The 25,236-nt window shown below is 35.0% G+C and overlaps 1 protein-coding gene and 2 pseudogenes across 1 annotated transcript; all 3 read left to right on the forward strand.

Annotated features, from left to right (window-relative positions):
• The first annotated feature begins 1,612 nt into the window (after positions 1 to 1,612).
• Positions 1,613 to 14,968, forward strand: LOC128854890 (probable cytochrome P450 12e1, mitochondrial). The gene is made up of 6 exons (XM_054089346.1): positions 1,613 to 1,849; positions 1,975 to 2,080; positions 12,909 to 13,155; positions 13,280 to 13,396; positions 13,510 to 13,960; positions 14,035 to 14,968. The coding sequence occupies exons 1-6, from the start codon at positions 1,760 to 1,762 to the stop codon at positions 14,614 to 14,616; spliced, it is 1,593 nt and encodes a 530-aa protein (XP_053945321.1). The 5' UTR covers positions 1,613 to 1,759; the 3' UTR covers positions 14,617 to 14,968.
• Positions 14,969 to 15,029: 61 nt separating this feature from the next.
• On the forward strand, positions 15,030 to 21,974 carry LOC128854894 (cytochrome P450 CYP12A2-like; annotated as a pseudogene).
• Positions 17,473 to 25,236, forward strand: part of LOC128854893 (probable cytochrome P450 12e1, mitochondrial) — a 38,864-nt pseudogene continuing 31,100 nt past the window's right edge.

Raw genomic sequence — 25,236 nt, forward strand, 5'->3', positions numbered from 1 at the left:
AGTGGTAACGTTAAAAGCTTTTACTCCCATAGAGATGTGTGGTGTTCGTGCTCTTTACTTGTTTTGTTTGACTATTTCAAATATGGCTTTGCATAAATTTTAATTTAAAAATAAATGCGTTCTTTATAGAAAGTAAGCGTCACAACTCTAAAATTTTTGAGGCATCTACCAAGTCTAGTGCTAATGAGCACTAGAGTATTAACTTTTTATGAGTATTTCCAAAGTGGTGAGTCTTCTTCTTCTTCCTCGGTTACAGTAAATGGCGAGCGTTACTGTGACATGCTCAACGAGTTTTTGTTTCCAAAAATTGAAGAGGATGTCATGGACGACATTTGTTTCAACAGGACGGTGCAACTTGTCACACTGCCAAAGTTACACTCGAACTTTTGGCTACCGTTTTTGAATTCCGATATCAATTGGCCGCCTCGGAGCTGTGATTTAAGCCCGTTGGACTATCTCTGGATGGTTTCGTTTTTGCTATGCGAACCATCCAGAGACGATTGATGCTTTAAAACACGAAATCGAAGTTGTCATTCATGAAATTGGAGCCCAAACAATCAAAAATATGCTTGAAAATTGGGTTGATCGAATGGCCTACTGTAAAGCCAGTCGTGGCAGCCATTTGAACGATATTATTTTTTATTTATTAATGACAATGTTCAATCTTCAAAATAAAAAAAAAAGTTTGAAAAAATATTGATTAGTTTTTTTTATAGCCGATTCAAAAAGCAAATTTTACATGGCCCACCCTATATATGAAATTTGTTAAAAAGCCGACTCAATTTCATCAAAACCGAAGCAAAACTATTAAAACGAAGTTCTAAAACTCCACCCCATTCCCTATTCATAGAAGTGTCTTATATCTTTATACATATTCGGGAAGTAAAGGTAAAAAAGATACATTCTTTGCACTGCGACCAAAATGAGTAGTCGGAGCGGGTGGCCAAAAATTAGTGTCCGTGGAGAATGCAAAAGCAAAGCGGTGTCTCAACCGATTCTGTTCTAGTAATACGAATGTCGAAGAAAATACAAGATTTGGTAGGCCAACGGTCGGAAATGTCGATAAAGTCACGGAAGTAGCGGAATTGAGTGGGCATATGAAAATTATTATTTTCCCCAAAAACCGAATATTAGACACAAAAATAAATAATTATATGGGTGCAAGATACTGGTTTACATACGAGAAAAATAGTGAAAAATATCGCACTTAAATCGCGGTGAGCCGACTCAAACAATCGCCAAGTCCAACTTAACACATTTCGAAAGAAAAGAGGATTATTACGGCTTTTATTTCAGAATTAAAGGAAATAATAAATAAAAGAACAGTAGAATATTTTACAATGAATTAACATTTTCTGGATTACATATATTTATCATAATATTATATAGCATATAAATGTAGTGGTTTTCTTTCATAAGTTAATTTTTCGCTTTATCAACTGAAAGCTCTGAACTCGAATGCGTTGTTGGGTATAAAATATTCAAATAACAACTAATCAAAATATTTTTCATTTGCCATGCGCGATGGGCTTAACAAATTCAATTCCTATCTTGCTTAGAATAGCAACTGTGTAAGTAGATAGCAAACAAATATTTATATGCGCCTCATAACAAGTGGATCAGTTAGTTTGCAAACGTTGAGGTGTTCAGTTCTAACTTTTTTCGGACGAGTGTGACGAGTCGAAATTTGCTTGTCGCTTTATGCGTATTTATATTTGTTTTCAAAGTGTTTGAATAATTATTAAATTGTACTCACAAAATGTTATCGCATTATCTAATGCCAATGATGGGACGTTCGTTGAGGGCGACTTCGTTAAGGCGATATGCGGCAGCGGTGCCACAGCCCCAGGTTGCTTTAATGGCAATTATTGTTATTATATATTTATATAAATTTATGTTTGGTATTTTTTACTCTGTTATTTTCTTTATTTTTTTTCATTTTTATTTTTTTTTGTGCGGAATTGAGATTTATAGTTAAGTGAAAAAGCTATTGCTTCGGATAATTTGGAAAATGCGCGTCCGTTTTCGGAGATGCCCGGTCCAAGCAAATATGAACTAATACGTGGTTTTATGCCAGGAGGTAAGAAAATGTATATATCATTGAACAAAATAGTGGTAAATTCTTATTAGTGCAAAATAGAAAAACATTGTATGCCTACTTGTAAATCCCCATCACCGTACAGTCATTAACCTTAAGTGCCGAACTTTTATTTACTATAGAAATAAGCAATTTATGTGATTTTTGATTAAATTTTAAAGCGCCTTTCTTGCACGACATACCTAGTAATTGCTTATTATTGATGTATCACATTATATATGTATATTTTTCACGTGAAACTTCTTAGACGTCGATGGACGGCTCTAACGCCACGCTAATACATCGGAGCGAGAGAGAGCAACGTATAGTTAGAATACGACAGTTCGTATTGTGAGTGCTGTGGCAGTACACTTTGGCGACAGACGCTATATATACGCAGTTGATATACCACGTGCATTATTATTCATTTTCGTGTTTTGTGCTTATTTTTGTAAATTTTGTCTATTTGTATTCTCTGCAGATGTTGTGAAATTGATTACACATATATAATATTTGTCTCTGTCTCTCTCTCTCTCATTCTTTCTCGGGTCTCTTCCTCTTTCCTTGTCTGCCTTGACAGTTTCACTTCTGTTATGTACCATATACTAAGCTACACGCACTTTTTTTTTGTATTTCGAGAAAACGCGCAACACCGCACCGAAACTTTTATTTATTTTATTTTATTGTATAATGGGCTATATTTTTATAGAAAGATAATATTGTAGTTTAAATAAATAATGAATTATATTTTAAATAATTAAAAAAAACACATCGCGATTCCATTATTTTGTCCACAAGTTTATATACTACATATTATTAAGAAATTATTTAATTTACTCACATACAAATTTTAATTTATGTACGTATTGTTAATATCAGAAACAAACCGACGACGACGGCATTTAGAAATTAAAGCAAATAAAGCGAGCGTACCACATATTACATACTCGTATATTGTCATATAGTTACATAGTTACATTTAAGGTTAGTCTAAGGTAATGTTAATAACAAAAGAAACAACAACTGTTAAATATTAAAAATAAAGAAAATAATTAATAAGTAAATAGAAAGTAAGAGCATAGTTATAAGTTGTTAATGTAACTGTAATAAGTAAATAGAAAGTAAGAGCATAGTTATAAGTTATTAATGTAACTGTAATAAGTAAATAGGAAGTAAGAGCATAGTTATAAGTTATTAATGTAACTGGATTGAAATAAAGTTTAGTTCTTGAAGTGACATTGAAGAGGTTTGTCTAACTTGGGCACATGACTGGCGACGAGGATAAAAAATACATAATCTGGCAAGAGTCATTTATGTTAAAGCTAAAGGGCAAATAAAATTAAATTTTTAATGGTGAAACAAATTTAATAAACAAATTTAGTAAAAGACATTGAGAAAAAATTTAAAAATTCAGTTTTAACTTTGAACTGAGTGCTAGTATTGAAACTTTTAAAACATGGTTATAAATATGTCGCAATGATAAGTGCAATTAAAACTTTACTCTTTTGAACTAATATATATTATGAAAAAGTGAAATAAAATCAAAAAAACATTACGAACTATTTAAGGAAAAAGAATATAAATAAGTGAAATTAAAACTTTAGCTGAAAGAAGAAGGGCATACACAATTTTTTCGCTATCCCGTTAGTTGATGGGTGCAAGTTACAACAATAAATATTTGTAGACTCTACTCTTTTGAACTTTCTCAAGGTCAGAGAAAAACAAATTTGTTCTCGTGAAGCAGCATTTCTTTCGAAATCGCAAAGTATGTACATTTCCCGTTATTGGAATTTTGAGAAAATTAATTAAATCATCAGTTATTTCGAAGAGAGTGAATAAATTTAACGTTATAAAAATACTTACTCCCACGGAGACAATTCGTATACAAAAACAAAAATTAAAGTAGATTATTTATTACACCGCAACTTTAAGAGACAGTCAAATAGTAGTGCATAATCAAACACATATGTGCATAAGACAATAACAATGTAGAACATCAATTACTTTCAAAAAGAATGAAATATAATGTTGTCATTCACAAAATCTCTTCAATAATACCCATTCATACATACGTATGTATGTGTGTAGTTTCGAATTCGAGCATAAGCGGAAGCTCAGCATCGTCACAAATCGGCAAGTAATAGCGGAAGTATAAGCAGTGACCTCACCACACGTATTAGCAGAGCAGAGAAGTTGAGACAATTAGAGCGATTACATTTCTCATTTATTAAGCACAAGGTATGAATAAACTAATATATGTATACACATAAATAATTATTCATTTCAATTTGCACAAATAAACACAATAAAAAAAAAAGAGAGATCGTACTAACAACGCTCACACTTTGCTACTCATTCATAGTACCTACATTTACATATATGTATGTGTATGTAGACATAATTTCTATTTATTCATTAGTATTTTTAATAAAAGCTTAAAAGCTCATTCAAACACATTTTACTACACATTCTTTTAATTTCTCACAACAATAAACATAATGGACTCTTTAACCATAAGTAGGTTCAATTTAATATTGACTTGTATTAAGAATATTGAAAGCTTTGATGGTAATGATTCAAATCAATTGCCGGACTTTATAAAACAGATAGAAAATATCGTACCGCTATATGACGATTTTGATAATAAAGATAGAAATGTAATTTTCGGTTACATAAAAAATAAATGTGTAGGTAGAACGCGAGAAGCGATTCATAGATACTCTAATGTGAATGATTGGCCCATTTTGAAAGAAATACTCATTAATAATTTCGGCGAAAAGGAGAGTAGTAATGATTTAATGGATAACTTAAAAACGTACAGACTACAGGCAACAATTGAAAACTATTACTTTGAAATTAATAAGCTAGCAAATAAAATACATAATAGAAATTTAACACATGGTGATAAAACGAATACAACAGAAGAAGTTAATAGAATTGCTCTCAAAACTTTTAGAGATCATTTACCCGAGCCAACGCGTACACTGCCAGAGACCCTAAAAATTTAGAAGATGCATACAAAATAATACTTGATGCCAGGCATCAAAACTACAGTCAATTTGGACCACCACGAAATAGTAGTTTTTACACTGTAAAAACGAATTTTAGTAACGACCATAGAAATAGCAAACCATTTATTAAAAGCGAAAAAGACAGCTGCAAGCGTATGTATCAATATCAAAATGATAATCTCTGTAGGAATTATAATTCATGTAATAGTTTAAGAGTGAACAATAATTTCCCATATGGTAACCAACAACAATTGCAAGCCAATCCTTTTCGTTTTAATCAAAATAATTTGCATAATTCAAATAATTCAAACAGAACCAGGCAGTCAAATTCCGCACAAAATGATAATAGAAGTTTTCTCTATAAAACAAATGACCGAAGTTGCAATCAAGCCACTCCAAATGGATCAAGACAAGTTCAGGCCTTCAATAGATCAAATTCTCAGGTCGAACCTATGGAGATTGGTAGTTCAAGTGTAAATTTTCTAAATGCAGCCGAGCAAAACTACCCTATATAATAATAGATAACCCCTCAAAAAAATTAAAATTTGTTATCGATACTGGAGCTGAGTTCAGTCTAATTAATAATAACATTTGTCACCCTAAATGGAAACAAGATGTTAACGTAATAGCCAAAGCTCTAGGTACAGAAACACTTTTAACAAAACTCTGTAAAATCCCAATATTTAATGAATTTAACTTTAGTGGTTACTATTGCGAGTTTTTAGAATGTAATTTCAATAACAAATTTGATGGACTAATTGGTAACAATATTCTGAAAGATTTAGGCTGCATAATCGATTTTCCAAATAGACAATTAATTACCAAAAACGCTGCAATAACTTTAATTTTATCGGAAGAGGAAGAAATTTATAATGAAGCATCGTATAAAGATAGTAACATTCAATTTTTCAACAGCGAAATTAAAAACTACAATATTTTAAGTTTGAAAAAGAAAAGTTGATGAAATTACTAAATAAATATAAAAATGTGTTTTACGATAACAATGATAATTTAACTTTCACAAATGAAATTAAGCATATAATAAAAACGAAACACGACGTACCGGTTTATTCTCGTTTATATAGATATCCGGAAGTACATAAAGAGGAAGTTGATAGGCAAATTGCAGACATGCTTAGGCAGGGTATAATAAGAAATTCAAATAGTCCATACAATAGCCCAATATGGGTAGTTCCCAAAAAATTAGACGTTTACAATAAACAAATGTGGCGCATTGTAATAGACTACCGGAAGTTGAATGATATTACCATTGAAGATAGGTTTCCTATTCCAAATATGGACGACATATTTGATAAATTAGGAAGAAGCCAATATTTTACAACCCTAGATTTGGCCAAGGGTTTTCATCAAGTTGAAATGCACCCCGATGACATTCCGAAGACAGCATTTTCGACAGCTAATGGCCATTATGAATTTTTACGCATGCCATTTGGCCTTCGTAATTCACCGGCTACATTTCAACGGATGATAAATAATGTTTTAAACGAATATATAGGTTTAATTTGTCTAGTTTATTTAGATGATGTACTGATTTTTTCAACGAGTATAGAGGAGCACTTGGAAGCCATTGATAAAGTTTTTAAACGTTTAGCTGAAGCAAATTTAAAAGTACAATTAGATAAGTGTAATTTTCTTAAAAGAGAAACCGAATTTTTAGGGCATGTTGTCACCTCTTCCGGAATCAAACCAAATCCGGAAAAAGTAAAAGCAATTGATAAAATAGAGTTACCTAGGAAGATATAGAGTTACCTAGGAAGTTACGCAGAAAGATATAAAATCTGTTTTGGGAATAACGGGCTACTACAGGCGTTTTATTAAAGACTATTCGAAAATAGCATATCATTTAATAAAATATTTAAAGCAAGGCGCAAAGATTAAAGCTAATGATAAAGATTTCAAGGCTGCTTTTGAAAAATTAAAAACATTAATAAAAAAATTATCCCATACTTATCCACCCAGACTTTAGCAAACCGTTTACGTTGGTTACCGATGCAAGTAATTATGCTTTAGGAGCAGCACTGATGCAAGGAGAAAGAGTAGTTTCTTTTGCAAGTCGTACCTTAAATGAACACGAGAAAAATTATAGTACGATAGAAAAAGAATTACTCGCAATAGTTTGGGCCACAAAATATTTCCGTCCATATCTTTTCGGTCGAAGATTCTCAATCAAGACGGATCACCGTCCATTAGTATGGCTGAATAATATAAAGGAACCTAATTCCAAATTACAGAGGTGGAAGATAAAGCTTAACGAATTCGATTTTGATATCAGCTATATAAGAGGTAAGGAAAATGTTATTGCAGATGGTTTAAGTAAACTTAACGTCGTAGATTCAGAAACTGAAATGGAAATAAATCTTAACGAGATATTTGATGAGGATTTATACACTGTATATAGCGCAGAAAGCGATGATACAGATTACATTAAAATAACCGAACAGCCTGTTAACATTTTTAAAACGCAGTTGATAATCTATCCTTCTGATAAAAACTCATGTAAAACTGAAATAATTTTCAGAAATAAAATTCGGCATACCTTAAAAATAAAAGATATAAATAATATTTTAAATTTTATGAAGGAAAAACTTCCAATTAAAGGATTAGCAGTTATTTATTGCCCACAATTTGAATTGTTTAAGGAATTCCAACTAAGATATATAAATTATTTCGCGAAAAATGAAAATCTTAAAGTACTTAAATCTAACTTACTGGTAGAGGATGTTACTAATAGGCAAAAGCTTTTACAAATAATAGAGAAAGAACATTTAAAAAACAATCATCGAGGCATAACAGAAGTATTTTCTGAACTAAAAAGGTATTACTATTTTCCTAAATTTCAGAAGGAAGTTCAAAAATACATTAATAATTGCGAAGCTTGTAAATTAATATAGCTAAATACGATAGAGCTCCAATAAAGCATAGTTTAAATATAACTCCAACTCCAGAAACACATAATGGAATTGTTCATGTAGATATATGGTTTCCCCAGCGCGGGGTGATGTATCTAACAAGTATTGATAAGCTCACAAAATACGCCACAGCTCATTATTTAGAGGACAGGACCTGGATTTCTTTAGTCAAAGCTTTAAAAGAAAGAATTCAATATTTAGGAAAGCTAAAATTACTTGTAGTAGATAACGAGGTTGATACAATTGCCATTCGAGAGTTTTTGAAAGAGCAAAATATTGCCATGCATACTACAACTGCTTACTTGAAGACAGGTAATTCAGATGTTGAGAGACTCCATAATACCCTTAATGAACACATTAGATTATTTAATGCTGATAAGGAAAATAAAGATGATACTTCCGAAAAAGTTTTTAAAGCAATAGTGTCATATAATAACACAATTCACTCAACTACCAAAAATCGTCCTATTGATCGTATTAATAACTTAATTTCAAAAGAAGAGCTATCAAACCTTTCAAAATTAATACATGCCGAAAAGACTAAAAAAATTGAAATGTTAAACAGAAAATTGAAAAAAGTTTCTACTGAAAATTTTGCTAATGAAATTGTTAATAATAATCGTGTAAGTAAACCTAAGCCAAAGTACAAAAAAGTTACGAACTATGTGCAAGAAGGAAACCATTTAGTACCTAAAGATAAGAAATTTAATAAAATATATAAAACGCAAGTGAAGCGAAAAAACCTATTTAAAAATACATGATTTTTTTTTATAAAAATATTTATAGTTCGATTCAGCAGGGACTGCCTAATCTGGTGGTGGAGGTGTCATATAGTTACATAGTTACATTTAAGGTTAGTCTAAGGTAATGTTAATAACAAAAGAAACAACAACTGTTAAATATTAAAAATAAAGAGAATAATTAATAAGTAAATAGAAAGTAAGAGCATAGTTATAAGTTATTAATGTAACTGTAATAAGTAAATAGAAAGTAAGAGCATAGTTATAAGTTATTAATGTAACTGTAATAAGTAAATAGAAAGTAAGAGCATAGTTATAAGTTATTAATGTAACTGTAATAAGTAAATAGAAAGTAAGAGCATAGTTATAAGTTATTAATGTAACTGTAATAAGTAAATAGAAAGTAAGAGCATAGTTATAAGTTATTAATGTAACTGGATTGAAATAAAGTTTAGTTCTTGAAGTGACATTGAAGAGGTTTGTCTAACTTGGACACATGACCATATACATAACACTCATGCATGGCATTGCTTGCTAAGAACCGTTTATAACAGTGATCGCGTAATAAAATCATAACAAAGCTCATACAACAACAAAACTGTTTTTCTTAACCCTTTAGTGGGCAAATTCATCTACAGACTTACATTCAAAATACGCGTAATTTCATTCAACTTAAATATTCGTGGGTTTGTTTACACCCGCACGCTCTTGTGTCCAATAGTATTGGATTAGCATCATTTTGTAGCAACATTAAGGAATCGAGATAGATATAGATATCGCACCCTAAATACAAAAGGGGCACAACTCAAAATTGTCCACACTCGAGCTTGACTTGTTTACAGTAGCACAGAAAACAAACTATGTGACATATCACGCTGCAATTTGCCATGTAAGCTTATAACAGCCCTACCAAAAAACAAAAAATATATTTTTGCCATATGTCATCCGCGGACCGTTTTATTGATAACGTCTCGTTCATATTTGAGCAGAAGTACATTTTGAGTTGTGACCCTTTTGTATTTAGGGTGCGATATATACAATATATACAAAAATGCTCACAGAGATGAAGGGAGTGGAATATCCGTCCGCCCATGCACTCCGCTCAAGAGAAAAACATTTGCTCTCTTAATTCTTAAGGATTTGTGGGAAGTACTGAAAAAAGAGTCGGCTTATGGGGAGTGTCCGCTTAAGAGAGGTGACCGTTGGGAGAGAATACACTGTATAAAGATTTAATATCACGCAATAAAGAATTAATAAAATTTGCCCAAACGTGGCACTCGTGTTGCTTTCCACCTTACTTAGATAAATATTATTATATTATTACATCATAAATATAAAAAGCACGCCAATACTGCACAGCGCGGTGCAATGACTCTAACAGCGCACTATCCGTACCAGCGCCATAGAGCAAGTGTGGATTACCATGGGCACCAGAAATTATGAAAGACGAGAGCAGTTTGCGCCAATTAGCATAGAAAGGTGTTGATGCTATCGTATTAAGCAAATATTCTATTCTACTACTGCAGTAAAATCTTTCTCCCTATTTCTGACTAAATACCGGAGTATTGGAACAGACTAAAAGTTTTTCTTTTGCCTTTTCCTTTTTCATTCAGCTGTTCTATAAGGTTGCAATAATATTGAGAATTTATTGTTTACCAGTTTACAAGTAGTTCACAAACAAAATTTCTTTCGCATCCCAAAAAACGGATTCTAACACCTTCTTGGCCGATTTCTTGACACGAACTCGTTTCGGAGCCGAAGAATCCGGTTCATACGACTCTTCAGCCTCTCGTTTTGATTAAGGATCATGGTGATAGACCCAAGTCTCATCCATAGTGATGAATCGATGCACAAAATCTACTTTATTTTCTCAGAAATCCTCTAAATGTTAATGCGAAAGTCGCATTCGAATGTATTTTTGTTCCACTGGTAGCGCATGCGGCACCCATTGGGCACACAGCCTTCTGAAACCCAATACTTCTGTCAAAATATTGCTTACACTGTCCAATGAGATGCCTAGGACTTCTACTAAACCTCTATTAGTCACTCGATGATTATCCAATACAATATCCAGTATTTTTTCTGCGATTTTTGCTGTTCTTACTGTTTTTGGACGTCTTTGACGTGGATTAGCTTCAAGGCTTGTACGACCACAATGAAAATCAGCATGCCATCTATCTACTGTACTAATTGGTGGCGGAAAGTCCTTATATACTTTCAACATTCGCTGATAAATTTCTTTTGCTTTTAAACCTTCCAAATATAAAAATTCAGTCACTGCACGATACTTGATTTTTTCCATTGTAGAAAATACTGTGACACGTCGATACTAAATGGCTGGTAAACAATTATGAACTGGCAGATTGTAATGAAACTTCATACACGTTCATATGAAGAGTATACCAATATAACAAAAAGTTATGTGGAAGATGAGCTGGAATCGTCTCAACACCTTCTTCTCAGTTACCTTGGTCTCGTCGGGCTAAAATTCAGACAGATGGGCTGTCACTTATCCGCTACACCTGTGGATATATCAGGTTTAAATATCACACATCTGGTAAATTTTATAAGTAGCTTGAGGCGGTACGGTTTAGTATAAATGGTAATTTTACGTTGCGCTTTCTGATTGTTTTTTGTTTTTGTTCTTTTTTAAGTTTTAGATTAGATTAGGTTAGGATGGGTTGAGGTGCCCGGAGAGAGGGCACACTTAGTAAAAGAAATTGAGTTCGTCCTTTGTAATTCCATTCCAAAGGAGATAAGAAGGAATATGGAAACTAATAGGAGTGAAAATGGAGCCGGAGGGGGATTGGGTATTTGTGAATTACGACCGAACGACAGCTGAGTAACGGTTGCGTTAATCGCCTCATGCTGCTGATGAAGTTCATTTCAAGTTTTATATCAGCAGGCGTAGCAAAAAAATTAAAGCCAAGATGCCTGCATTTTGCCCCGATAGTTACAGAGAAGGTGCTTAGATAATTCCATCTCATCTTCCATACAAGTAATGCAAAAAGGATTCGAAGTAATACCGAGTCTCACAGCACGTATACCTCGCGGAGAACACGGGCGCTCACAACATTCGAAGGCTGAGATTTTGTTAACCTCAGAAGATCAAGGTATCCACGGCCTCCGGTCCACACACGGACAAAAAGATTCGCAACCTTACAATTTATTGCAAACCTTTCCTTTCGTGAGAAAATCACCTCACAGATTCTTTGTCTAGCTAACTCATCTGCCTCGCAGTTCCCTGCAAATTCGTTAAGACCAGCTTCATATCAAAGATTTCGGATGCGACGGAAAGTAAAGTTAGGCATTCCCCGACCTGCTTCGTGTGCACCATCATCAAGCCCAGGGCTCTGATTGCCGCTTGACAGTCGGAGTAGATGACAGTTATTACACAAGTGCTGCTTTTTTATTTCGGCTACGTCTGCTTCAAATCCCCTTTTGTGATCCGGTAACCCGAATTTGAGTCTAATGGGGATCTACTCACAGTATACTATTTAAGTTTTAGACAATTTTCTTTATAATTTTTGGGGATGTGCGCCTCTGAATTCGAAATAAAAAAGGCTAGAGGAGCTGACATTAAATGGAAGCGAAAATTAAGATAATTTTGAAGTTTGTTTTCTGAATTTTTTTTATGAGAGTTGGTACAAATACTTCTAGTATGTACATTTAAGTATTTCAAATTTAAATTGAATATGTTCTATAAATTTAAAAAGTGTACTTTGAAAAAAATATTAAAAATGCGTTCCTTTCAAGTGAATTTTCTTGATTATTTAAAACAACATAAAAATATTAACTCCCGTTTTCTAATGAATTGGTTCTATTCTTTAAGTTTTGCCTTTTTTTTAGTAAAAGAAAATTTTTACAAAAAAAAAAAAAGTATTGCTTAAAAGTAGATACTTACTTGTAAAAAAGGTAGCTTTACAGACGAGGTTTAGTATAAAAGTGTAAAACCATTGTTTCGATTTAACAACTGCATTAAATAGGGTTAATAACTATATTAATAAAAATAGTTATTTATTTACCTTCTTCAGTTACATTATATTGGTTTTACTGGGTTTGTGTAAAGTAGGTAATATTTTAAAAAAGTACCTCTTTGAATATTCGAATTTCATTGCCTAACATTAACATCATTTTTTCCACCATTTAGGGGAATATACTAAGCAACCATTTATGGAAGCAATAGGAAAAATGCAAAAACCGTACGGCGACATTTTCCACTTTCCCGCCATATTCGGCAAACCGCAAACGGTAATAGATCTAAATCCAGCAGACTATCCCATCATATTCCGCAATGAAGGGATATGGCCTGAGCGCCGTGGCTTCGAGACATTCGCCTACCATCGGAACGTACATCGCGCAGACTTCTTTCAAGGCATTAATGGACTTGTCTCAACGTATGTGTACTTAACTTAACTTTGTAAACTCCTATGCCAAAATGATTTTAAGCAATAAATGAAATGAAATTAAATGTGTACTTAAGAATGTTGAGCACACTTTCACTAACTTCCAATCTTGTAGAGCTGGCGAGGATTGGGCCAAAATTCGCACAGCAGTTAATCCGATTTTGATGCAGCCGAAAAATGCCAGACTTTACCTGAATACGATATTGGAAATTAACGATGAGTTCCTAGAAAGGTTGTTTTAATATACATGTATACTTATGCATACATATATATGTTTATACATATGTGTAGATATTTGAATTCAGTGTTCTCACTTCCACGTCTCCTTGTTGAACATATTTACAGAATTCGTGACACACGTGATCCGGATACACTCGAAGTACCTGGTGACTTCCACGACGATATCAATCGTCTAACATTGGAAGGCATTGTGGGTGTTGCACTCAACACTCGTCTGGGCATGATACATAAAAATCGTGACAGTGCCGAATGTAAATTACTTTTGAAATCGATACGCAACTTTTTTGACTACTCCGAAGATTTGGAAATAAAACCATCCTTTTGGAAGATCGTCAAAACACCAAAATTCTACAAGCTGATGGACACATTAGATACCCTAACTGATCTATGTAACACTTACATTGATCAGGCGCTGAGGCAAATTGAATCAGATAAAGATGGCAAACTTACCTCAGAGGTGGGTAAGGAGAAGAGTGTATTGGAGAAACTATTGCGCATTGATCGTCGAATCGCTGTGGTAATGGCGCTAGACATGATGATGGCTGGAGTTGATACGGTAAGTTCACTTTCATGTCATATTTTTTACATGGAGTTCACACGTATATAATTAATTACTAATCGCAATCACAGACAAGCTCCACCTTGGCTGGCATCCTATTATGTATTGCCAAGAATCCCGACAAACAAGCTAAACTCTTCGAGGAGCTCAAGCGTATACTGCCAAACAAAGATTCCCAATTGAGTATAGAGAATATGCAAAATCTACCTTATTTGCGCGCTTGTATTAAAGAGGGCATGCGCTATCATCCCATAACTGCGGGCACAATACGTCGCCTACCTACCGATGTGGTGTTGAGTGGCTATCACATTCCAGCTGGAGTTGATGTCTCGGTCAGTTCGAATTTATTGTTGCGCAATGAACATTTTGTGAAGGAGCCGAATAAATACATGCCCGAACGTTGGTTACGCAATGACGCCGAAGGCAAGAAATATCAGATAGAAAATCCATTTCTATATCTTCCTTTCGGTTTCGGTCCACGCAGCTGTGTGGGTAAACGTATTGTTGATCTGGAGTTGGAGGTGACTTTGGCGCGTTTGGTGCGCAATTTCGTAATTGAATTCAACTATCCCACGGAGAACGCTTTCATACTCAAAATTGTTAATATCCCAGCTATACCACTGAAATTTAAGTTTGAGGAGAGGAAGGAATAATGCGGAGATAAAGCAATGGTATAGGTAGATATACAATAGAAATGAAGAAAGGAATTGAATTGAAAGCTGTTTGAAATTTGTAAATATGATCGATTTCACCTATATACACACATGTATGTGCAGATATGTAAATATACTAATTATGTATCTATGTGTAAGCATGTAAGGGCTAACAAAGAAAGCCAAATACTTACTTGTTGCGATAAGCCGATAAGGGTGCACTCAGTGTAAGCTAAGTATTATATTGTATATTGTGGGAAGTGATTCGAGAAATGTAAATAATAAGAAATTATCAATTTATTCAGTATTAGCTGTCATAAAAAGGAATAAAAAACATTTTTTTATGTACTTATATATACATATGTATATAGATTTCTAAAAACACATACGGGCACATTTTGATAGACAGAAATATTTCGCAACCTTACAAGTTTTTAAGATGGTATGCATATATGTACATATACCCATAAATACACATAGACAATTGACGTGCACATCCTTTTACAGGTGTTCGGCCGAGCTGCATCTTGATATCCTTCCACAAATATGTAAATATAATTTTAACATAACATAAGATAAGGTAGCTTAACACGGAGTTCAGAGACCTTTCATTAGATCCATGGAGCTGTGACAATAGTTTCAAGAGATGACATAACGTGAGCTAGAGTGAACCGAGTGTAAGTCAATTGAGGGTTTTTGTGCCAAAAGGTAATTTTCATTATATACATACATATATATTTAATTGGCGTGAACACCGTTTTTGGCTGTTTGGGCGAGCTCCTCCTCCTATTTGTGGCGTGCGTCTTGATGTTGTTCCACAAATGGAGGGACCTACAGTTTCCAGACAACTCCGAACGGCAGATGATTTTTTGTGTTTTAGGAGGTTTTTTATGGCGGAAAAACACTCGGAGGTTTGCATTGCCTGCCGTGGGGCGACCGCTGTTAGAAAAAACTCTCTACCATTTGATGTTGTTTGCACGGATATTCGAACCTACACACTTCCGAATGGTAGTTATGCACCAACCCATTTGGCTACGGTGGGTGCTGAATGGCTATTAGTTCATTTTAATATTAACAATATAATGACAATATTTTTATGGCCTTTTATAACAATATTTCAGAAATAAAGTCTTTTAACTACCTTTCATTAGACAGATACTTCGTAATATTAACTTACATATTGTCAGAAGGATGGCAACTCTATTTAAATATATTACTAAATTGTTGCTTTCTGAAATCCTTTTACTAATACTTTAATATATTCTTCTATTCATCGATTAAATTCTGAGCTATGCCCTTGACCTCACACAAAATTCCCATTCAAAGGCGCTCTCAGTTCCTTCTGATTTAAAACTTTTCTCCCTCTAGGAATCATACCTCTAGTACTCCATTTGGGCGATATAATTCTTACCCATGAACAGCACTTATATTTTTAATACCCAGCATTTTTGGTAAGCGCGATGGGCTCTTCACTTTTCAGCCCAACGATTACCAGACAGTTTTTCGCACTGAAGGCCCACAACCTATACGCATGGGCCTCGACATTGTGCAATACCATCGACAGGTGCATCGACCCGAAATATTTAAGCATGCTGCGGGGCTAGTGGCAAAGTAAGTCTTTGAAATGAACGTTGTTTTTTATATTCAATTCTTTTTTATCTCGCTTACAGACAGGGAGAAGGCTGGGCACACTTTCGCACCGCCGTCAATCCGGTTATGATGAACCCAAAGGCAACTAATGTCTATGCACTTAAAATGAATAGAGTTGCCGATGAATTTTTGGCGCTAATCAAACGAAAATGTGATTCGCACACACACGAAATGTCCAGTGATTTTGAAAGCTACATCAATTACTGGGCCATGGACGCCGTGTGTTTGGTGGCGCTCGATACAGAGTTGGGTATGATAAACAATAGCGCTGATCATCCCAAAGCTAAGGCAGTCATTGATGGCATGCGCAAATTTTTCGAGCTGCTGTTTGAGTTGGACTTGAAGACATCGTTGTGGAAGTATGTGGCTACACCGAATTTTCGCCGCGTCATACGCACTTTAGATGAGTTAACCGAAATCTCAATTCACTATATCGATGAGGCTATAAAACGAGACGCAGCACAATTGGCACAGAGCGATGTTGAACAGAGCGTATTGCAACGGCTGATTAGCATCGATCGCACAGTGGCCATAGTCATGGCAATGGATATGATGATGGCGGGCGTGGATACGGTTAGTAGATAAGCTAACAAATTCTAAGCTCTAAAGTTCTCAAAACAGTATTTTTTCATTGTAGACTACTTCCGCCATGACGAGTTGCCTTCTCAGTCTCGCTAAGAATACCGAAAAACAAAGTCTGCTGCGCGAAGAAGTGCTTGGTATTTTACCCGATAAGCATAGCGCCGTTACAAGCGCTAAACTAAAGAATTTGCCCTATTTACGCGCTTGCATTAAAGAGGCTTTTCGTCTGTATCCAGTTGCCGCGGGAAATTTTCGCACAACTGCTCAAGATGTGATACTCAGTGGTTATCAAGTGTCCAAAGGCGTGGATGTTGCCATGCCAGCTTATTTGTTGCAGCGCGACGACCAAACCTAGGGTCGTCCAAATGAGTACTTGCCGGAACGTTGGTTGCGCGGGGTAATCAATCAAAATGTGCCCTTCGTGTTTTTGCCATTTGGCTTTGACCCACGCATTTGCATTGGCAAATGAATTGTAGCTTTAGAATTGAAGATTACGTTGGCTAAATTAATCAGGAATTTTGAAATTGGTTATGACTACCCCACAGAGGGTATGTTTAAGACAAATATTATTCATGTTCCGGCGAAACCACTTCATTTTAAGTTCACTGATGTGAGAACGTAAAATTATGATATACTTTCATCTGGTGTTCTAAATTAAACACAAATTTACAGCGACGTTTATTAAAATATATCAAACACCCTCTATTCAAGAGATGAGTTTTGCATTATTTCGCCAAAGAACTAAAAAAATGTGGTTATATGTACACCAAACTTTGGTTTATTTTTTCACTCTCTCTATTTATAATACATTTTTGCTAATTCTGTAAAACCTCTCCCAAAACTCAGTTAGTTTTTATGTTTGAAGGTATTAAAGAACGTTGCTATCCCGCCGTTACAGCAGTCCCGCGACTATCGATTCTACGTTACGGAAGCGACCTAAGCGACTTTCTTCAAAAAATCATGGAGAATATTTTATACCATAAAACGAAGCGCCTATATAAAGGTGATAAAGTACTAAGGTGCTCCTTGAGGAATTACCTTTTAGGTTTAGTTATTGAGCTGTTATTTAGTTATTAACCTGCCGAAGAATGACTGCTCTTCCACCTGAAAAACCGCACGATGCGGCAGAAGACTAAATACAATGATCGGGAGTGCCATCCACTCAGAATTACTGCAGCCGAAGCTAAGCCTACCTAATATTTTACAGGCTGAGTCAATAGCATTCAAAGATGCTGCATAGTGTTTAGGGGCCTCATCCGTTATTGCACAATCGACCATTATCTACTCCGACAGTTAAGTTGCCATACAATCTCTACCGTACAATAACACTTCTTCTAAGCAGCAACTGAATGCAGAGCGGTACACCGCGAACGTTGTCTGAGCTGGCTATGAAGTGCACTGATCTTAAATCAGTAACTCTGCCCTTTGAAATAACTAGACAGATATTCACAGACCGACCTGATATTCACAATATATCAAATCTTCGAAAAAGAAGACTCGACACACACCATCCTTTTGTCGATTTTAAAGCTGCAGTCCACAGTACGAAAGGAAGCGCCGTCAGAATTTAAAAATACCTCTTCGAACCATTTGATACCAAACGAGGATCAGACAGGGGGACTCCCTGTCGTGTGACTTCTTTAACCTGATGCTGGACAAGATCGTGCGAGCCTCAGAACTTAATCTCTCAGGAACAATTTTTTATAAGAGCGTACAATTGTTGGCGTTTGCCGATGATATTGACATCGTTGGCCTTAATAACCGCGCTGTTAATTCTGCCTTTTTCCAAACAGGATAAAGAAGCAAATCGAAAATATCTGGTAGTGAACGAGAACAAAACGAAGTACCTTCTGTCATCAAACACACAGTCGGCGCAGTAGAATCTCTCTTGCCAACAAGTGCTACTTTGGACTAAGTAGGCAAATGAGTAGTAAAGTCCTCTCTCGATGAACAAAACTAACACTCTACAAGACTCTCATCATGCCCGTCCTAACGTATGACGCAGAAGCTTGGACGATAACAACATCCGATGAAGCAACGCTTGGAGTACTTGAGAGAAAGATTCTACGCAAGATTTTTGGACCTTTGCACGTAGGCAACGGCGAATATCGCAGGCGATGGAACGATGAGCTGTATGAGACATAGCGCAACGAATAAAGATCTAACGGCTTCGTTGGCTGGATCCTGTCGTCCGCTCCGGGTCTCAAAGTATTCACTGCGGTACCAGCTGATGGTAGCGGAGGAAGAGGGCGGCCTCCTCTGTGTTGGCAAAATCAGGTGGAGAGGACTTGGCTTCATCTTTCCAACTGTCGCCGGTTAGCACAAGAAAAATGCAACTGGTGAGCTTTGTTAAACTCACCCAAACAACGCTTAAGCAGTTATCGTGTCAATCAAGGAGAAGAAGAAGACTGAACCCTCATTGTATTTCTACAGTGGTTAGTGTCATCACCGAGAAGCGTATGGGTGGAAGTGCTGAGGCTGAACACTTTCTCTACCACTTGTAAGCTGTTGCCTTTCCTCCTACCATCAACGAACTTTGAAAAAGGGTGAATATCTTTTAGAGGAAAGGTGATGAAAAGTTGAGGTATTTCAAAAAAAGTTTCGCTTGATATCTCATAAAAGGATTTGGTAGAAAAACGTAGGTAATTTACTTTTAAAATTATTATTCAAGCTAAGCAAACTTAATCGTTGGCAAAAGCTCGATAAACAACTTTTGGCGTCACTTATCTATGCCGTACGTATACTCTATTTATGTGAACAAATCGATATAGGGAATGTAAAAGTGCAAAGTATATGGTATGTGCATATTTTATTAAATATTCCACAATTGGCATTGTCTCCCAGAACTTCGATTTGGTACGTTTGAATTAGTGGCTGGTATATTTTAGTATTATTCTTTCAATATATGAACTTTTTCACCATCATCAAATCTCGCTCTTAAACAAATAAATACTATAATAAAAAAAAACAACTGTAGATATGTTATCAAGGTACTTAAAAACAGCTGCGTCATAAATTTAGTTTAATATTCGCTTTGTTTAAAATCGTATTTATTGTTGTATTTCATTCTTAGTCAATCAATGTAACTGACGTCAGCTTAGAGAATGCACGTCCACACGCACAGTGCGGCCGATTCCCGAAAAGCTGGCCAAAACTCAAAAAATTAAGTAATTGATTCAAAATTTCTTACTCGGGGGTTGTCGGGGTCGCTGATTACGAATTTGATCTTAAAATTTTGAAAATCCACCCGCTTCCACCCCTATTGGCCGCCCCCTCACGTGAAATAGCGTATATTCTAGAACATAATCAAGATGCATGTAAATTTATATGTTTTCGGGGTCGCAAGGTAGCAAGTGGTAGCAGCTGAATCTTGTTTTATTCAGTAACTATTACTTTTTTGAGTAACCTTTAATAGGTTTCAAAGCAGCATATGACGGCGTTGTATTACTATACAGTTTGAAAACTCAAATTTTATAAAAAAAATTGCAAAAAATGTATCTACGTATTGCTGCAGCTAAAAATTTTGTGTCGAGGTATTGATATGTACTAAAGATTTCTCGTATTTTACTAACCTTCCGAAGATGATTCCATTTGGTTTTGTTCAATTTACTCCATTACAAAATCTTTCAAATGTGTACAACTTTCACTATTCATCGACAGTAATACGATGCTCAAATGAAGGCCACGTTGCGACTGAAAATACAGAGGATACTTAGGGTACAGGACGTTGCTATGAACGGTTTTCACTACTCAAGACATTACTGTAGCCAACCCAAAGACAAAAAAACTCTATCTAGAAACTTTTTTTTTCGACTTTTGGCCAGCTTTTTGGGAATCGGCCGCACTGTGACACGGTACCAAGTAATTTGGAGCTCATACGTTTATTTCTGCCTGAAGGTAAGAAGACATTTGTATACTATGTAACACAAAAACGTTTTTTTGGAATTTTGAACTAGACAGTAATACAAAAGCGCTTTACTCGGATTTTTTTTTCCTACTTAAAAATTGAACACAGCAAGTTGTAAAATTTTTTCCGATTGGACGAGTAAGAACGAGATAGAAAAATTTATAGAACGAGAAGGAGGAGTGAGAAATAAAATACGAAATTATTTTCTTTTTCAATATACTATTTTATAGGCCTCATTTACCACTTAAATCATAAAGTCTAAAAACAAAAAATTGTTACTATCATGAAGTCCGTACGCAGATTCTTTGTACTCTCGGAAGAGCTGGAAATCAATAAGAAATTTGCGGTTGTTATGGCACTGGATATGATGGTAGCTGGTATTGATACGGTAAGTGCAACTACGCAAACTAAATAAAAGATATGAAAATTAATTTCAGTCATTGGATTACACAGACGAGCTCTACTTTGACTGGCCTACTGCTGTGCATTGCAAAGAATCCCGATAAGCAACAAAAACTCTTTGAGGAAATCAAACAAATTCTACCGCAAAAAGATTCACAACTTAAAATTAAGAATATGCAAAACTTGCCGTATTTGCGTGCCGGCATCAAGGAGCCATGCGCCACTACCCTATTCTACCAGGAACAGTGCGGCGCCTGCCTAGTGATGTAGCGCTGAGCGGTTATCGAATACCCGCCGGCACCGACATATCCATAGGTGCAAATTTATTGATGCGTGACGAGCGTTATGTGCCCCAACCGGATAAGTTCATACCGGAGCGTTGGCTGCGCAACGACAAATCCGCTCAAGCTTTAGAAGGTCAGATTAGCAATCCATTTTTGTATGTACCCTTTGGCTTTGGGCCACGCAGCTGTGTGGGGAAACGTATTGTCAATATGGAGTTGGAAATTACTTTAGCGCGTTTGGTGCGAAATTTTCATATTGAATTTAATTATCCAACAGAAAATGCATTTGAAATGAAGTTTATGATTGTGCCGCAGATACCACTGAAATTCAAATTCGCAGAAAGGAAAGAATAACCTATAAGGAAGAAGGAGTAAAGAAAAGAGCGGGAGCTCTTCAACTGAAGAAATATTTTAAAGTGCACTGCAATGCCTTTTGCATATTTTTATCACACAGTATTTTTTGATATTCGATATTCGATATTTTGTTTTCTTAGCCCTTAAATGCCGAAATTTTTCTATCCAATCGTAATAAATAATTTGCTACCTTATTCAATTCTAAAGCAGTTTGACTACTTTTGTTTTGCTTTTTTTGTTCTAGTATAGTTCTTTCTGCAAAAAATAGCATTCATAAAATTCTAAATTTCAATCTTTGTACAAAATTTACTAAAATTCTACAATATAAACTTGAATTTTACAAGCTATCAAACTGACAGAAAAAGAAATTATTGCCTATTTTCGAATAAAACTTGAAAATTTGATTTGCACAGTTTTTGTTAGACAATGCTGTGCTTTTATAAAACAAAATTATGAGCATTGCAAAAAAAGGAATATATTGAAAACTGATCGTTGTTGTGCTACCATTGGCGCAAATTTAATCGGTCCATCGGAAGATTTATAATTTTTGCCAATCATATTTGACACTTGTGAACTAGACAGCTGCAATATACAAGCAGTCGAGCAGTGGAGCGCGCAAAGGTCAAAATAGAGATTTGAACCACTTAAAATCATTTTTTATTTAGTAGAAAAGTTATTCTAAACCAAAATTTCGGACGATTTTTTTTTTTTTGTAGTTTTGAACTATTTTTAACCGTTCCGTGTTTTGATAAAATTGTTGCAGCATAAAAATCGTATGTACAATATTTCCATAGGTATTCTTATGTATAGTCGAAAAAGATAAATTTCTTTCCGGCAGAGCGCTCTTCAAACAAAAGGATTCATCACCAATTTTTATTGCACTTTTGTTGTATGTTTAAAAAACAAAAACGTAGAAAAAAACTAAAAATAGTGATCACACTAATTAATATGATTATGGCATGTGCAGATATAAATATCCATTGTAAGGCATTTTCCAAAATCTTTTTTATTTCTATGAACGGGTTTTCCAATTTCACCTTAGGTGAGCTCCAGGTTTTAATGATGCTATTCGAAGTTACTACGAATGAAGCTAAAAGCACAACTGTGAAAGTTTTTATAAGATGCTTTCTTTGGCTTAAGATGATTTTCTATCCTGAAAGATTACGAGGTTTGGTTGATGAAATATTATACTTAGCCTGTTACGGAAGAAGTACGCAAGTGTCAAATGCCACCAGTCGACAGCTATTGAAGATGAGGGCTTCTATTTCGCATATAGGTAATATCTCTTGCATTTTGTATGGCTGAAAGATGTGAAATACAAGCAGAGCAAGTTAATGCGCTGACCCATTCCACATTGTCTGTAAAGAGGTTTATGGTCAAGCATGACATCCCGATATAGGGCTGTTTTATTCGCGTGACCTTACGCCATGCGACTTCCCCCCTAAAAGAAATTATTAAAAAAACAAAACAGCAAACGCCCTGAACGAGCTGATAAAAGATAACTTCAGCACTGTTGCAAAAAGTGAGGAAAAAAAGGAGGAGTACATTGAAAGTGATAATAAGTAGTGAATGAAAATAAAATTTATTAATGACCCCGAGAAACTTTTAAAAGTAATTAAAAAAAAAAACATCCATAATTAAGTAACTAAGAAAACTGCACAGATTATTTAATATTTCAACAAATTACCGCTTGGCGGTGCTATGCAACTGATTTTAAATTTTCTGGGCTGTATAAGCAATATTATATAGAGATTTCTTCTACATAGGAATGGGTCGGATTTAGCAGACTCTGGTGGCCGTGTTGCTATGGCAACATCTAACGAATTTGTGTTAGTCACTCATGACAATCTACAAATAATACAAATTTATAATTATTAACAATTTGAGAATGTGGTTATAACTCGTGGTGGTAAGAGAATTGGCCACTAAGATCGTCTAATTTTTCTTCTTGGGTTTCCTGAAGTCATATGTACTGTGCAAATATTATAATATCGGAAGCACTGGTTTTAAAAGAGAAGCATACAAAAAATTATTTAATTTCTATTAAACTTCGTTTTGGTCCCAACTCGACTACAGTATGATGGTTTATAAAAATTTAATTCGAATGGTTTTTAGTTTTTTGACTACTTCTCACGGTTTTAGCTCATTGCTTAGGCCACCTACTCTACTCAGTTCAATCTGAGCTCGTTTCATAAACATTTTGCTGTGTTACTAATTTTTATCTTTTGCTACTTTCTAACACTTTTGAGCTTTTTTGTGTGAATGCGATATTTGATGATATTGTATGTGATTTGAGCGGCGAACGTTTGGAGCAATCGCTTAAGATAAGAGAATCGTAGTAAGTGGTAACGTTAAAAGCTTTTACTCCCATAGAGATGTGTGGTGTTCGCGCTCTTTACTTGTTTTGTTTGATTATTTCAAATATGGCTTTGCATAAATTTTAATTTAAAAATAAATGCGTTCTTTATAGAAAGTAAGCGTCACAACTCTAATATTTTTGAGGCATCTACCAAGTCTAGTGCTAATGAGCACTAGAGTATTAACTTTTTATGATAAGAGCTGATCTGAGTGAAACAAATGATTTTCCAAGTGTATTATTCTTCAAACTTACTAAACGTTTTAAGGTTGGTGTTCGAAAATTGCCATGAATAGTGATACTATAAGTAGTATTTCTCAATATTCATAGTGTTTCCCATAAAAGGTGTGTTGCCAGTGTTGACTCCAGCGAAAGAGGAAAAATGCAAGTGTTTTGGACATGGTCTTACATTTTTCTGAAAATTGTTTCATTTACAGTCTTGAGTATTGTAAGATTTTTTTTTTTTAATCTCCATTTATTTCATACAATCTGTCATAACAATAACACTATTTTTACCTACAATTTAAAGAAGAATAACTTGGAGTAAGAACGCATTTACATATTTTACGTTTTAAATCTTTGCATGAAATCGTTAGGCTGACATTTTTTTTAATCTTGAAGGATAGTTTATCTTAGAAAAGTTATTTCTTCGGTTATTCGGATGAGTGGCAAGTCGATTGTAGTACCTCTGGCTGGGGTTGTTTATTTCTTCGAAAACTATAGTAACTTGTAGATCACGGTGCAATTTCTCGTTTCGTACAAACCATGGCGCGGAGCACCTTTGATTGAAATCTTTGCATAGTTTCTAGATTTGATTTTGCAGATGAGCCCCATAATTGGACTCAGTACGTCCATATCGGTTTCAGAAGGGATTTGTAGATAAGCACCTTATTGTCTAGTGCAAGTGCTGAATTATAGCCGATTAACCAGTGTAGTAGTCGCAGTTTCAGTCCAAGCTGCTTTCGCTTTAAAAGTATATGCGATCGTCAAGTAAGATGCCGGTCTAATAGATTACCTAAATATTTGGCATTATCTGTTTGAGATATTGGAACTCTGTTAAGAGATACGGCAGGCCATGAGCCGTT

The sequence above is a fragment of the Anastrepha ludens genome, chromosome 2 (genome assembly GCF_028408465.1).
Source record: "Anastrepha ludens isolate Willacy chromosome 2, idAnaLude1.1, whole genome shotgun sequence".
NCBI lineage: Eukaryota > Metazoa > Arthropoda > Insecta > Diptera > Tephritidae > Anastrepha > Anastrepha ludens.